The sequence below is a fragment of the Pseudophryne corroboree genome, chromosome 4, assembly GCF_028390025.1.
Source record: "Pseudophryne corroboree isolate aPseCor3 chromosome 4, aPseCor3.hap2, whole genome shotgun sequence".
NCBI classification, from domain to species: domain Eukaryota; kingdom Metazoa; phylum Chordata; class Amphibia; order Anura; family Myobatrachidae; genus Pseudophryne; species Pseudophryne corroboree.
The window spans coordinates 217,465,374-217,480,994 of NC_086447.1; the positions used below are offsets into that span (position 1 = coordinate 217,465,374).

General features: G+C 44.3%; 1 protein-coding gene across 1 annotated transcript in view; it reads right to left on the reverse strand.

The window, feature by feature from the left end:
* Positions 1-252: 252 nt before the first annotated feature.
* The window catches only part of SERPINE2 (serpin family E member 2), a 74,549-nt gene continuing 59,180 nt past the window's right edge, over positions 253-15,621 (reverse strand). Inside the window, exons 6-9 of the mRNA XM_063915916.1 lie at positions 9,980-10,080; positions 6,582-6,668; positions 3,977-4,060; positions 253-926 (exon numbers count right to left, since the gene is read on the reverse strand). Coding sequence (XP_063771986.1) covers positions 889-926; positions 3,977-4,060; positions 6,582-6,668; positions 9,980-10,080 — 310 coding nt within the window. The 3' untranslated portion in view covers positions 253-888. The remainder of the gene's footprint in view (positions 927-3,976; positions 4,061-6,581; positions 6,669-9,979; positions 10,081-15,621) is intronic.

Genomic DNA, 15,621 nt, shown 5'->3' on the forward strand with positions numbered 1-15,621 from the left:
CGCCTATTGTCAGAAAAGCATTCACTCTATACAGCCCCAAGTGGACGTAAAAATGACCTTTGCAAAAACACTATAGGATTAAAAGCCATATGCTAGCAATATGGTAAGATGCATTCACCAGCAAAGAGAAATCAGCAAGACCTGTAATTTGCCTTTTTATGGTAGAACTCTTTAGCCCTATGACTTAGGATGCATTATGCTACTTCATAGACAGGTCTACTTAAAATCAATGATAAAATATCAAATACAAACTTTCACAATAACTTTTTAATACACCTCAAGCCAGAGGTGCTGTCTGGAGTGTTTTATTTGAAAGAACACATGCATCATTTGTTAGAAACAATATAAAAACAGTACGCAGTCTAATCTCAGTTTCTGAGAAAAGTAAATGGAATATACTGAAATACCTCATACAAACAAATGAAAATATATTAAGATATGAATCTTCATATATAATGTGGTACCAAAATATTGCCTTTCAAGGCTGGAGGAGGCCTTATTTATAACACAGACATATGGCCACAAACACTGTACTGTGAAATCTGTCATGAAGCACTGGTGTACGTTAGACAGCACAACTGGAGGCTAAGACTCTGGAAGTAATTTAAAAGTAAGTAAACATACGCACACACAAAGAAAATAATTATATATATAAAAATGTGAATGTCTTTAGAAACACATCAACTTTCAGTAGTTAAAAAAACAAAAACATTTGAGTTATCAAAAAAAAAACACACACAAAAAGTTCATTAAAAAAAAACAAAGTTAAAAAGCACAGTGAAGCCTCCCTTGTAAAATATTTCACAAAAATAACCTAAAGCAATGTACAAATATCTAAACACTGGGATCAACATGGGACACAAGAGTCATGCTTGCCACTGTTCATCCTCAAGGCTTGTTTATTTGCCCTGTGAACAGCACCGCACCTGGAAGAAAGAAAGGGCCCCATTATATGCTACAAATCCTATAGATTTTAAAAGGTTATCTACAGACATCTATGAAATGTTAGTGATTTATACACCAACATTTTACTTGGGATTCATACTGTTATACCCCTTTCACACTAGAAATGCAGGGACAAAACACGGGAATTCTGCCACGGGCTCATGCAGGGACATTCCCGGGTTGGCACCATTCACACCAGCATTTTTTGCCGAGACATCCCGGGTCTGCACCTTTCATACTGAACCCGGGATGGCCCTGCATTTTCTGAAAATGGGCGTCTCAGAAAAACCACAAGACCAGGAAGTGCCCTGAATAGCCAATCAGCATCAGCAGAGGCAACCAGGGAAGGTGGGACATGTCCCTGCACCATTCACACTGTCCAGGGTCCAGGGATCATCCCGGGACCAACCCTGGTCGATTGCAGGGTTGAAATGCAGGGACAGAAATGCCGGGTTTTGTCCCTGTACCCTTTCACACCAAGAAATTTCCCGGGTTGATGCGCGTTCATGTGTTTTAACCCGGGAAATTTATGGCTGTGTGAAAGGGGTATTATTGATCCCTATAGAGTGTAAAGAACAAGGGGGTTATTCAGGTTTGTTAGCAAACCAAGAAAGTTAGCAATTGGACAAAACCATGCTGCACTGCAAGGGGGGGGGGGGGGGGGGGCAGATGTAACATGTGCAGAGAGATTTAAATTTGGGTTGGTTATATTGTTTCTGTGCAGGGTAAATACTGGCTGCTTAATTTTTACACTGCAATTTAAATCTCAGTTTAAACACAAACCAACATGGTTTTGGCCAATTGCTAACTTTTTTGGTTTGCTAAGAACTCTGAATAACCCCCTAAATTTACAATGAACCTACAAACCCAAATGTAAATGTCCAGACATTGTATAATTTACTCAGCCGAGGTGTACATGACAAATAAGTCCATTTAATGGATGATACATACAGTATTGAAGGATTCTCTTCATTTATTTATGAGAATAAATATCAATTAACTAGAATCAAACATCTCAGAAATGATACCAGGGGAGACAACGGTTTTAGGTTGCGGGGCCGTGATATTTAGTTTTGGCTCCCGTAAATTGCTGAATGTTGCCCCCTCAGCGGCAGCTGGACTTAAGGCTATTTGTGTAAATAAATCTGCACTGTATGGGGTGCACAGTTAACCGATTCAGACCAAAAAAAAAGGAATTGGTATTTTTAAATCAGGATGTCCAAAATGTTGGATTTCACAGATCAATTGGGGCTGTAAATTGTTACCATACACTAGCAATCAGTGGATCAGCAGACCGCTTCTAGTAAACTGATGAGCCTTTCAAGATTGGCAGATCTGCATTTGCTGAACTGATCCGCAGATCACTAAAAAATATCTGTAATGTATGGGCAAAGTTAGACAGATCGAGAGAATACATATGGGGAAAAACAATAAATCGGAGGGGGGGGAAATAAAATCACAGATATGGGATTACGGTGCCATTGAATGTAACAAAACTAAAAGATACTAATCCCCTTACTGCTTGCAAGTCTAAAGGCCCATACACACCTCCCTGAGCGACGTCGCTCATTTTAATCAGCAAGTGTGTATGCTGCCAGCAACGACCGATGCGCGGCCCCGCGGGTCAGCAACGATCGTTGCTGTCGCTGCATGCAGGGCTGGCGGAGGCATGACGTCACTGAGCGATATGAGCTGTGAGCAGTGTGTACAGTCGGCCACCGACCGGGCGGCCCAGGAGGGGACACATTAGACGTCGCTCACAGAGCGACATTGTTTAATGCGTACGGACATTTAGGAATACAGATGCGTCTTCACACATCTTGTGCTTTATGGCATATTGTGGCTAGATGTCTGAGTGAGCCGCCAGGTCCTGTGCAACTCTGCTAGCATCGAGCATCTTTGTCTTTGCCAAAAATGAGTCTTAGTCACAACACGATGCAGCTACTACAGTACACACCAGGAGACTGTACTGGCTAAGTTGATATGCAACATCTATCTATATATCTATCTCTGTCTGTTGTACAACAGTATACAGAGCACAACAGAACTTGTATTTGAAAAAAGGTGCATCTGCTACATTGTATCACTTCATATACAGATTCAGAGACTCAGCCGCACAGAAATAAGTGTTGCACATCAAATTAATCAGCAGTCTCCTGGTGCATCCTAGATGCATTGAAAAGACACATTATGGGCAAAAAGACGCAAAAAAGATTGCCCAACGCTAGCAGTGTCTCACGGGACCTGGCATGCCGAGAGAGACCGACTGGTGGGACTGCAGCAAAGATGTAGGAGGATACATCTGTAGTAAATCGCTTTTACCGGGAGTTACATATTGTGACAATGCGAACTTATACATTGATGCCTTCTTTTTGATCAGGGGGTCAGCAGACAATAACCCATATATCCACTTAGTCTGCTCTATTTAGTATGCATCTGTAGAGGGTGTTTTTTATGGGACTTAATATTTTCTATTTCATTGTGGTAGCATTAAGTTTGTTGCTTGCGTTTGTACATTTCTTAATGCAAGAGTTCCTTGTAAGACTGCTGTGAGACTATGCCAAAGGTTCGTTTCAGATCTTCCTTGTATAAGGTGCAGGCTTCTGTACCCAGGCTTGTACAATTTTGGGGCTAGCAGCCAATCTGCCAGAAGTGCTTGGATGTTATTTTAAAGCGGCAATCATTTACAAGGCATGGTTTTGCCTTGTAAAGGATTGACACTTTAAAAAACAAAAACATCCAAGATCGGCCGGCATCCCGCACCTCTGGCAAACTCGGACCCTATTACATATGCCCCGTGGATTGCAATCCAAAAGAGACATAAGAGGAAGCTATGAAACATTAAATACAAAGAGGAAAATATAATTAAACCACAATGTTCTCGTTCTTTTGTACATTTCCAGCACTTACAGCAGATAAATCACAGCTTAATACTAGAAATGCAAGTAAAATTAGCAAATATTGATTACTGTAAGTATACCGTGGGCACAAGGATACATTGGGACCAACACACACACACACACACACATACCTGTTGGGTTATGCCTGATGAAAAACAAAAATGGTCTGTCCACTATAAACCAGGGAGGAGAAGACCTTGCTATCAAAATTGCAGCTGGAAAATATAAGCAAAATTTACTATTACCTTTGGAAACTGAGCAGGTTTGAATTTGCATACTGTATAATATGGGTTCACTATGGTATGCCGGCGGTCGGGCTCCCGGCGACCAGCATACCGGCGCCGGGAGCCTGACCGCCGGCTTTCCGACAGTGTGGCGAGCGCAAATGAGCCCCTTGCGGGCTCGCTGCGCTCGCCACGCTATATTGTTCTCCCTCCAGGGGGGTCGTGGACCCCCACGAGGGAGAATAAGTGTCGGTATGGCGGCTGTCGGGATCCCGGCACCGGTATACTGTGCGCCGGGATCCCGTCAGTCGGCATACTGAAGACCACCCGTATAATATAAATGTGCTGCAACCTCTGTCAACCAGACAGGCATCACTAAACTTCATTAGCCTACAATGCTATACAGTATCTCTAGACCTGTAAAACATTTTGCAATCTGTTCAATATTGTTAGCTAGATAACTGAGCAAAAAGGCAATCTTTGTATTAATAAGCAAGCCCAAAAATTAACCAGCCGATTCTGATATATTCCCCCCCCCCACCCCCCACCCATCATTGCTGATCATCTTAGCAAATGTGACAGCATCAGGACAATTTGCAAAAATGGTTGTGTGAATATATAGAGTAGCACTAGAGACCTCTACCAGGCAAGTGAGGGTTAATAGCACAAGATCGTTGGAATTTTCTAATATTAGTTTACAGCAGCAGTGGCCAACCTGCGGCTCTCAAGCCGCATGCGGCTCTCTTTCATCCTCCGCATACGTCTCGATCCGCTCCCGGCCACCGATGTCCGACACACAGCAACTTCTAAGGCTTAGAAGTTGCTGTATGTTAATCTAAGGTCTCTCCGTCGTGTGAGGAGAGCGCAGCGCGCGCCTCTCCTGCCCCTCTGACTCCTGCAGCGGTGTATCTTCAATTCAGTGCCGGCCCATGAGCCAATCAGTCGGTCCGGCAGCTAAGCTCCTGATTGGCTGCTGGACCGCGAGCTCTGATTGGCTCACGGGCCGGCGCTGAATTGAAAATAGACACCTCCGCCGGAGTTTGGGGCATGTGGAACTGCACTGGGGGCATATCTGGCACTGTGGCGGGCATGTGGATCTGCACTGGGGCATATATGGCACTGTAAGGACATGTGTATCTGGCACTGGGGGGCATATCTGGCACTGTTAGGACATGTGTATCTGGCACTGGGGGCATAGCTGGCACTGTAAGGACATGCATAGCTGGCACTGTGGAGACATGTGTATCTGCACTGGGGGCATATCTGGCACTGTGGGGGCATGTGTAACTGGCACTGGGGGCATATATTTATCTGGCACTGTGTGGACATTTGTGTATCTGTCACTGTGGAGGGGGGTATATGTATCTGGCACTGTGGAGGCACCCATTTTTTGGCATTTTTATATGTATGTGGCACTGTACTGGGGCATTATATGTATGTGGCACTGTACAACATGACTAAAAACGGGGTTATGACACAAGGTCATACTCCTACAAATGTCATACCGAAAGGTGCGTGCACAAAAATGGGGTGTGGCTTTGTGAAAACTAGGCCACGCCCCCATTTTTGTGCGCACGCATGATAGTGGCTCTTGCCCTTTACTACGGATCTTTTCTGGCTCTTTGTCTCTGCCTGATTGGCCACCCCTGGTTTACAGTGTTTTTGGACAACTGCCTTAAGTTTTTGTTTCAGGAGTATGGCCTACTTATCAAATGCTCAAAACGCTATATATCCTGGAAATACTGGACATTTTGTAAGTTTTTGTCTATTTTTCATAGCAGCCTTCTGGTTTTCACAAGTAAAACCTCTCTCATGGGTCATTCTACAACGCTTCTATTGTTTATTTTCTAAGCAAACTATAGGGGCAGATGTATTAAGCTTGGAGAAGTGATAGAGCAGTGATAAGTGGAAGGTGATAACGCAGCAGCCAATCCGCTCCTAAGTGTCCTTTTTCAAACCTGTAATGATTGGCTGGTGCGTTATCACCGTCCACTTATCACTGCTGTATCACTTCTCCAAGCTTAATACATCTGCCCCTATAGTTTTTATTTTTTATTTTTGTTGTAACAAGAACTTCCATTTCAAGTGAGCATCCAGACGCTAATAAGCCAAACCATGCAAATAATGATTTTCACAATACATGAAACATAAGACTACAGTGGTTTCACTATGGTCTTGTTTAATGTGTTGTGAAAATCATTTACATGCGAGAGTGCCGAGTGCATGCTGCAATCCATCCTATGGTTTTTATTTACAGATTATACTAGGAAACCAGTAAAGTACAATTCTAGAATGCCTTTTAGACATTGGAGAGCTGTTATCCAAGTGCGAATAGGTGACACAGAAAGCAAAGCGGATATCTTCTGTGCATTACTCCTGTTCGCATGACACTATCCTATATTAAACTACTTTTTCACCATGGTGCAAAAAAAAACAAACGGTTTCAGAATAGACAGGTCTGCTAGAAAGATCAGGCCAAAACCCGGGTTAGAGGGGGTTACAGGAATCTTACCGGTTGCTGCGGATGCCTTCGTACCATCCTCTTTCACTTCTATTTTTGATTTTTGCAGCATATGAGAAACATGAACTTGTTCTGATCCTTATAACAGAACACAAACACTGCACATTATTACAGGACAGAAGAAACCAAAAGAATATTAATAAAATATTCGATAAATCCAGCAACATACAGTATACTGTAGTGCCCTACAAATCAATCCAAACCAATCTTAAGAACTTTAAAGCCACCTTCTGCTCTATTTTTCTAATAATTCACATCCTCCAATTAATAAGATGCTTTGGAAGATAACATTTTCTACTAGAAAAAAAAACAAGCTTCTTAGATTTCCTTTATCACTAAGGTATTTTCCAACACTGTTTTGACAATGTAAAAATCAACAGGAGCTCCGGCCGTATGATAAGTTGTATTGCAATTAATAGGGAATGGAGTCACACTCCCTCTCCCAATCAAATTAATAGGTAACAGAAAACCTTAAGCTATTGAAAAGTAGGTCAGGAACAATTTAAATAAAATGCATACATTTTCAAAAGGTAATTTAGCAATTCACAATGATATACTGTATATAATATAACATTATATACAGTAGTCTCAATTTAAACAATATACTATATTTATAAGGATTTGGGAATGATTTATTTCAAACATTTCATAGTTTGCCATTGTAAAAAGTAGTGGTCAAAATTGCTATATCGGTCTTCAGCATTAGGTGGCACTAGACTACACCAAATGAAACGTGGCTGACTAGCCTACACTGCTGAAGCTCCCAGGCGATTAGACATGTATTTTTTTCCAGGGAGAATGTATAGTACATGTAACCTTTCACCTGCAGCCCCAGCTATATGCACCCATTCTGACTCACTAAGGACCGATTTGGGTGGGCTAAAGTATGATGCATGGCATTGTTTCTCCAGGAACGCTTGTTCTGCAAGCAGTGTTACTAACACAGCAATATGTAAAAACTTCCAGATTTATTCTTGTCCCCATTTGTTATAAGATACTATTGTGGGTCCCTCTCTGTGGGCAAAGCGAGACCCGTCAAGGTAAGACTACAACAGTGCAAAAACATATGTGTACAGTGTATGACAGTACATTTGGCCTGAACATATAGGGTGGAATTCAATTGTTTGAAAAGTCAGTTGGGTGTCTATTTTTTCCTATCTCACAGATGGGAATAAATAGACTCCCAACTGACTTTTCAAACAACTAAATACCCCACAAAGTGTAGCAATTTATCATAGAGACTTTTTTTTTTTTTTGTGGGGGGGGGGGGGGGGGGGGGAGAATTAAAAAGTCAGTTGGGTGACCATTTTTTCCTGACTTTTCAAACATTTGAATTTCCCCCTTAGAGTGGCATATAGCACCAAGAGCTGGTTGACAATTATCCATTTAAGGTGGCCATAAGGGTTAGCAGCATAAATAGATAAGAAATGAGGCATTCCGGTCATGAGGCATTGTGTATTTGCAGATTAGCATGTGTGCTCCATATACCAAAATATTTCTTATGTCCACGCCAAAAGGTAAGAGATGATCAATCAGATCCCAAGTGAGCACCAGTGACTGGTGCATGACTTATGGTAAGATGCAAGCTAAGTAGCTGTTAAGATGCACTTTGATAGAAAGGATCCCCACCAACACCAATGTCAGGTGACAGCGGATGTTTGTTAGCAAAGTAGCCCAGCACCCAGTTGCAATGAAATCATAACAAAGGTCAAAGTTCTTGTTCTGGCAATTTAAGAGTTACTCACAGGCAATCACATAGTACAATTCTGCTATTGGGTATTATGTGCCTTTTGGTCTTGTTCCAGCTTGCCTGCAGTGGTAAGCATTGATAGTAGTGATGTCCAGTCCAACAGGTCTGTGTGTCAAAGCTCTTGAGGATCAGGAAGGAGTAGGAAGCTCAGATGAATGGGCTCGCATCACCATTTTATCCAGTGTCGGACTGGAGCATGAAGTGCCCGTCGGGGGAATACAGTGGTAGGGGCCCATGTTTGGAGGTGTGGCTAGCCACCACAGAGGCTTGGCTAACCATTAGAGACTGCATGGTCAGGGCTTCTAATAAATATATATAGTAAATACTGCTAGTGTATGTATGATAATGCACCAGATTAATAACAGCAATATACAGGAGAAAATACCCCATAGTGCAGTGCAGTATAAAGTAACAAAATTTAAATGCATAATTCAAGTTCATAGTCTGAAATCTTATCCCAAGAGAGGTGGAGGTGGGCCCCCAGGCAGTGGGGCCCACCAGGGATTTCCCCCTGTAACCCAGTCCAGCACTGATTGAATCTAACTGCTCAGTGGAATAAAAGTCTCATTTGATTAATGGCTCAGTTTGTGCAGAACATCCTGCAAGAAGAGAATGCAGTGCCTGTCACTTATGGTCAGAGATGATTGATGCCCCATTGCTTCTCCCACTATACATACATTTCCATGTCAATGTCATGACATCTAGGATGCTTATCAGAGTTTGCTCTCCTGGTGCCTAGTGCCCTGGGTGTAAAGGTTTTGATCTGCTGGTTAAAATGGTAGATGTTAAATATACAGTATCTACCAGATATATCTTCAGAGCCAGTGGTTCCCAGTATGCTGTACATATCAGCATTCGTGCAGTGGCTGTGGTTCTCCAGATCATCTACAGTATATGAACTGAATAACTTGGTTTTGTATTCTTTGTTCCATTTGCTACAGAGAGAACACTGCAGTCTTTGCAACCTGTGGGAGGCAATCCCCAGTGTCTGCCATTTCTTTGGTGCTAAATGAGAGTTTTTTCTGAAAAACTGCTCCAAAACACTTGTGGAGAACCAGATTCATATTTTTTTATTTCGGAAGCTACTGAGATAAATAAGCCTTTTCATAACGACAGAGGTCCTTTCTGTTAAGTAATGCATTGCAAGTCAGACAGGCAGGGCAAATTCATTCCATTCAGGTAGCAGATGATGGCACCGCTAATATAGAACACAAAGTTCTGAGCACTAAGATTATAATAGTGCTATTGGCAAACACTGAATTCTTTTGACGAGTCACTGCTCTGGCATATATAGGGATGGCAGCATATCTGCACCCTCTACAGACCGTACTATGAATGCATCCAGCTACAGTAGCAGCAGCACAGTTAGGTACTAAAAATACTTGGCACATATCAACACGTCTATGTGGAAAACATTTACATTTCCATCTCCCACTTCAAAGCAGTATTTTGTAGTTCAATAAATGGAGAAGGGGTTACCCAACTGCAACAATTTGAGAGGGGTCTCAATCATCAGTGGGCGAGGCAAACATGGTCATTACTACAAAAGGAGAGCAAGGAGGACCATGCTTCCACATCTAGGACATTATCTGAAAATTAGAGGCCGCTAATAACTATTATTTAGGAAGCTCAGACTTACTGGTTAGTTTTGTGAAGTTAGCCTTATAAGAGTCAAACATATCCGTAATGCCAAGGTTTCTAAGAGGTTCCTTCAGATTCGCTTCAGCCTCCACTGTGAACCTGCATAGTTAGATTTCAAGTGTATAATTAAAAACAAAAATTAAATGAATAAAAAATAGGATTTTAATTACCTACCGGTAAATCCTTTTCACGTAGTCTGTAGAGGATACTGGGGTTCCATTTAGTACCATGGGGTATAGACTGGTCCACAAGGAGCCATGGGCACTTTAAGAATTTGATGGTGTGGGCTGGTTCCTCCCTCTATACCCCTCCTACCAGACTCAGTCTAGGATACTGTGCCCGAGAAGACGGACATACTTTGAGAGAAGGATATAAAAAGGATAGTGGTGAGATTCCAAACCAGCACACACAAACCAGAGGAAGGATAAGCTAACCCAACTTTAAACAGGAACAGCAACAGTTGAACCAACAATACTTGACCAAGTAACAGTGCAGGAAGAACTAAGCACCGGGCGGGCGCCCAGTATCCTCTATGGGACTACGAGGAAAGGATTTACCGGTAGGTAATTAAAATCCTATTTTCTCTTACGTCCTAGAGGATACTGGGGTTCCATTTAGTACCATGGGGATGTACCAAAGCTACCAAACCAGGTGGGAGACTGCTGAGGTTCCTGCAGAACTGATTGACCAAACTGAAGGTCCTCAGAGGCCAAAAGTATCGAACTTTTAGAACTTAGCAAACACGTTCGAACCAGACCAAGTAGCTGCCTGGCAGAGCTGTAAAGCAGACACCCCGGGAACCCAGGAAGAACCCACCAACCTAATATAGTGTGCTTGTACAGATTTTGGAACCGGCAAACTGGTCGTGGAATAAGCATGCTGGATAGTGAGCCTGATCCAGCGTACAATTGTCTGCTTTGAGGTAGGACACCCAATTTTATTGGGATCATAGAGAACGAACAGCGAGTCAGATTTTCTGTGACGAGCTGTCCTCGTTACGTATACCTTCAAAGCCCTCACAACATCCAAAGAATTTGAAGTAGTGGAAATATCGGTGATAACTGGAACCACAATAGGTTGGTTGATGTGAAACGCCGACACCACTTAAAGAAGAAATTGCTGATGAGTTTTGAGTTCAGCTCTGTCCTCATGGAAAAATAGGGACTCTTGTGAGACAAAGCCCCCAGCTCCGACACACATCTTGCTGAAGCCAAGGCCAACAGTGTGACGGTCTTCCATGTAAGATATTTTACGTCCACCTCCTTAACGTTTCAAACCAGTACGATTGGAGGAACTGCAGCACCAAATTGCGATCCCAAGGTGCCATGGGAGGCACAAAGGGAGGTTGAATGTGCAGAACACCTTTCAAGAACATCTGGACCTCAGGGAGAGAAGCCAATTGTTTTTGAAAGAAAATGGACAAGGCCGAAATCTGGACTATTATGGAGCCCAGACGTAGGCCCACATTCACACCTGCCTACAGAACAAGCAGGAAACGTCCCAGATGAAATTCCACTGCAAAATAATTTCTGCTCTCACACCAAGAGACGTATTTCTTCCAAATACGGTGGTAATGTTTAGACGTTACCCCCTTCCTGGCTTGGATCATAGTTGGGATACATTTGTTAGGGATCCCTCTTCTGGCAAGAATCAGACGTTCAACCTCCATGCTGTCAAACGTAGCTGCGGTAAGTCCTGATAGACGAACGCGCCCTGTTGCAGAAGATCCTCGCGAAGAGGTAGAGATCATGGATCTTCAAGGAGCATCTCCAGAAGGTCCGCATACCAGGCCCTTCTTGGCCAGTCCGGAGCAATGAGTATTGCTTGAACCTTTTCCCTATTTATTCTTTTTAGAATTTTTGGTATCAGAGGAATTGGAGGAAACATGTACACCATCTGATAGACCCATGGAGTCGTCAGAGCGTCTACTGCCCCTGCCTGTGGGTCTCTCGACCTGGAACAATACTGCTTGAGCTTCTTGTTGAGACAAGAGGCCATCATGTAGATTTGTGAATATCCCCAACGATGTGTCAAGCACCTGAACACTTCCGAGTGAAGGCCCCACTCCCCCGGGTACAGGTCGTGTCTGCGGAGGAAGTCTGCTTCCCAGTTGTCTACTCCCAGAATGAAGACTGCCGACAGAGACACAGCGTTTTTTTCTGCCCAGAGGAGAATTCTCAACACATCTGACATCGCTGCTCTGCTTTTCGTTCCGCCCTGTCGGTTTATGTATGTCACTGCAGTCACATTGTCCGACTGGACCTGAATGGCCCGATCATGAAGATGATATGAGGCCTGCAGAAGGGTGTTGTATATGGCCCTGAGTTCCAGAATGTTGACTGGAAGGAGGACTTCCTGACTTGACCATCTTCCTTGAAACTGCACCCCCTGGGTGACTGCTCCCCAACCTCTGAGGCTTGCATCCGTGGTTAAGAGGATCCAGTCCTGAATTCTGAACCTCTGACCCTCGACGAGGTGAGAAATCTGTAGCGCCCACAGAAAGGAGATCCTGGCTTCTGGTGACAGACGGATCCTCTGGTACATGTGAAGATGCGATCCGGACCATTTGTCCAACAGATCGAGCTGGAAAGGTCTTGCGTGAAACCTTCCATATTGAAGCGCCTCGTAAGAGGCCACCATTTTTCCCAGAAGGCGAATGGAAAGATGCACAGATATCCGGGTTGGCTTCAGTACATTCCGAACCATCGATTGGATGACAAATGCCTTTTCCAACCGAAGGAACACTTTCTGTGATTCCGTGTCCAGAATTATTCCCAGGAATGGGAGCCTTCGTGTTGGTTATAGGTGAGATTTCGTAAGGTTCAGAATCCACCCGTGATCCTGCAGAAGTTTGGTTGAGAGACCATGGCTGTCCAGCAACCTCTACCTGGACGGCGCCTTTATCAGAAGATCGTTCAGGTATGGAATTATTTAACTCCCTGTTTGCGGAGTATAAACATCATCTCTGACATCACGTTGGTGAATACACTCGGTGCCGTGGATTGACCAAATGGCAGGGCCTGGAACTGGTAGTGACCGTCCTGCAGTGCAAACCGTAGATAAGCCTGATGAGGCGGCCAGATCGGGATGTGAAGGTACACATCCTTGATATCCAGAGACACAAGGAATTCCCCTTCCTCCGGACCGGAGATCACCACTCTCAGAGACTCCATCTTGAACTTGAACACTCTTAAGAACGAGTTCAAGGACTTGAGGTTCAGAATCGGTCGTACTGAACCGTCCGGTTTTGGTACAACAAACAAGTTGGAATACTACCCCTTATTGAGCAGATGAGGTAGAACTTGAACAATGGGGGTAATTCCAAGTTGATCGCAGCAGGAAATTTTTTAGCAGTTGGGCAAAACCATGTGCACTGCAGGGGGAGCAGATATAACATGTGCAGAGAGAGTTAGATTTGGGTGGGTTATTTTGTTTCTGTGCAGGGTAAATACGGGCTGCTTTATTTTTATACTGCAATTTAGATTGCAGATTGAACTTACCACACCCAAATCGAACTCTCTGCACGTGTTATATCTGCTCCCCCTGCAGGGCACATGGTTTTGCCCAACTGCTAAAAAATTTCCTGCTGCGATCAACTTGGAATTACCCCCAATGACTTGAGTCTGTACCAGTTTTTGGATGGCATGCTGTAAAGTTATACTTGCCTCTTGTGAAGCTGGTAAGCCGGATTTGAAGAATCTGTGGAGGTGGGAGCTCTTGAAACGCCCATCTGTAGCCCTGGGAAATAAGATCTATGACCCAGGAATCCCGGCACAAACTTGACCAGATGTGACTGAAGAATTTTAGTTGGGCTCCCACCTGACAGTCCTCCAGGCATCGCAGTCCACCGTCATGCTGAATGCTTTGAGGGAGCAGAGCCTGAGCTCGGTTCCTGAGCACCTGCAGTTGCTGGTTTGCGTGGTTTAACCTCTTACGCCTCTGGAGGCCATAGAAGCACCTCTGGATTTGCCCTTAAACTTGGCCGTCTGAAAGGACTGTGAATTTGAAGCTGAATAAGCTTCCCTGGCTGGGGGAGCTGCAGAAGGAAGATACATAGACTTATCCGCAGTAGCTTTGGAGATCCATTTGTCTAGTTCGTCTACAAACAATGCCTCTCCTGTGAATGATAGGCCTTTCACGCCTTTCTTGGAGTCCGCATCAGCAGTCCATTGGCGTAGCCAAAAGCTCCTGTGTGCCGACACTGCCATAGCGGTGGTGTGTGCATTAAGCAAACCAATCTCTTTTATGGCTTCCAGCATAAAGTTTGCAGAGTCCTGTTTATGCAGCAGAAGTAGAACAACATCCCCCCTAGACAAGGAATCTAACCCCTCAATTAGGTTACCTGACCATTTAGCAATGGCTTTTGTGATCCACGCACATGCAATAGTGGGTCTCTGGGCCACCCCAGCAGCTGTGTACAATGATTTGAGAGTAGTCTCAATTTTACAATCAGCCGTGTCTTTTAGGGAGGCTGCACCAGGGACAGACCATACAATTTTACGTGACAGCCTAGAGACTGATGCGTCCACTATCGGTGGATTTTCCCATTTTTTCCTATCCTCCAGAGGAAAAGGAAAAGATGAGAGCAACCTTTTAGGGATTTGAAATTTCTTATCAGGATTAACCCACAGTTCTTCAAACAGGGTATTCAATTCCTTTGACGCAGGAAAAGTGACTGAGGACTTCTTTATTACATTAAAGTGAGATTCCTCACACTCCTCTGACACCTTATCAGGAATTTGCAGAACATCTCTGACAGAGGCTCTATTCCCTGTGACAGACTAGTATCCCCCCTCCTAATCCACCTCACTCTCCTCCATGTCTGACCAGTCAGCGTCGGACTGCAGGATATGGGCCAGAGATAGTTTTTGCTGACAAATGGGAGGGGATTGAGACGCTGGTTTTGGGACTGGGTCTCTATTCATAAACTCATCCACAGTCTGTCTTAAGTATTGCGTCTCTTTCTCATTGCGGGATAATTTTGTAGAAATATTTGAGATCATTCCCTTAATGGAATTAACCCACTCTGGTTCAGCCCCGCTATTCTGGGAAGGCACACTGCCCTGAGCACCCAGTAATGAACCCCCTGGTGAAGAGGAACACTCCGCTGTACAAGAAACACACTCTTTGCCTGACATAATGTAAATGTTACAACACACAGGAAAAGGTTAAGCACAATTAACCCACAAAGAGCCCTTCAGGCAGACAGTTATTTGAAGGCAGCCCCCACCGCACCCTTATCGCTAATGCCAAGCTTAGCAGAGTCACAGACTAACTACCCCGACAGGGAACTTAGGGGGTCATTCAGAGTTGATCGTAGCCGTACTAAATTTAGCACAGCTACGATCAGGCACTCAGACATGCGGGGGGACGCCCAGCACAGGGCTAATCCGCCCCGCATGTCAGTGCCGGCCCCCCCCCTGCAGAAATGCAAAAGCATCACACAGCGGCGATGCTTTTGCATTTGAGGAGTAAGTCCCGGCCAGCGCAGCTTCTGCAGCTGGCCAGGAGAACCTCTTCAATGCCCGGGTCGCAGCAGCTGAGTGTGACGTCAAGCAGCCGCCGCGGCCCGCCCCTTCCCCAACGGTCCGGCCATGCCTGCGTTGGCCGGACGGCGTCCCCTAAACGGCGACTTAACGC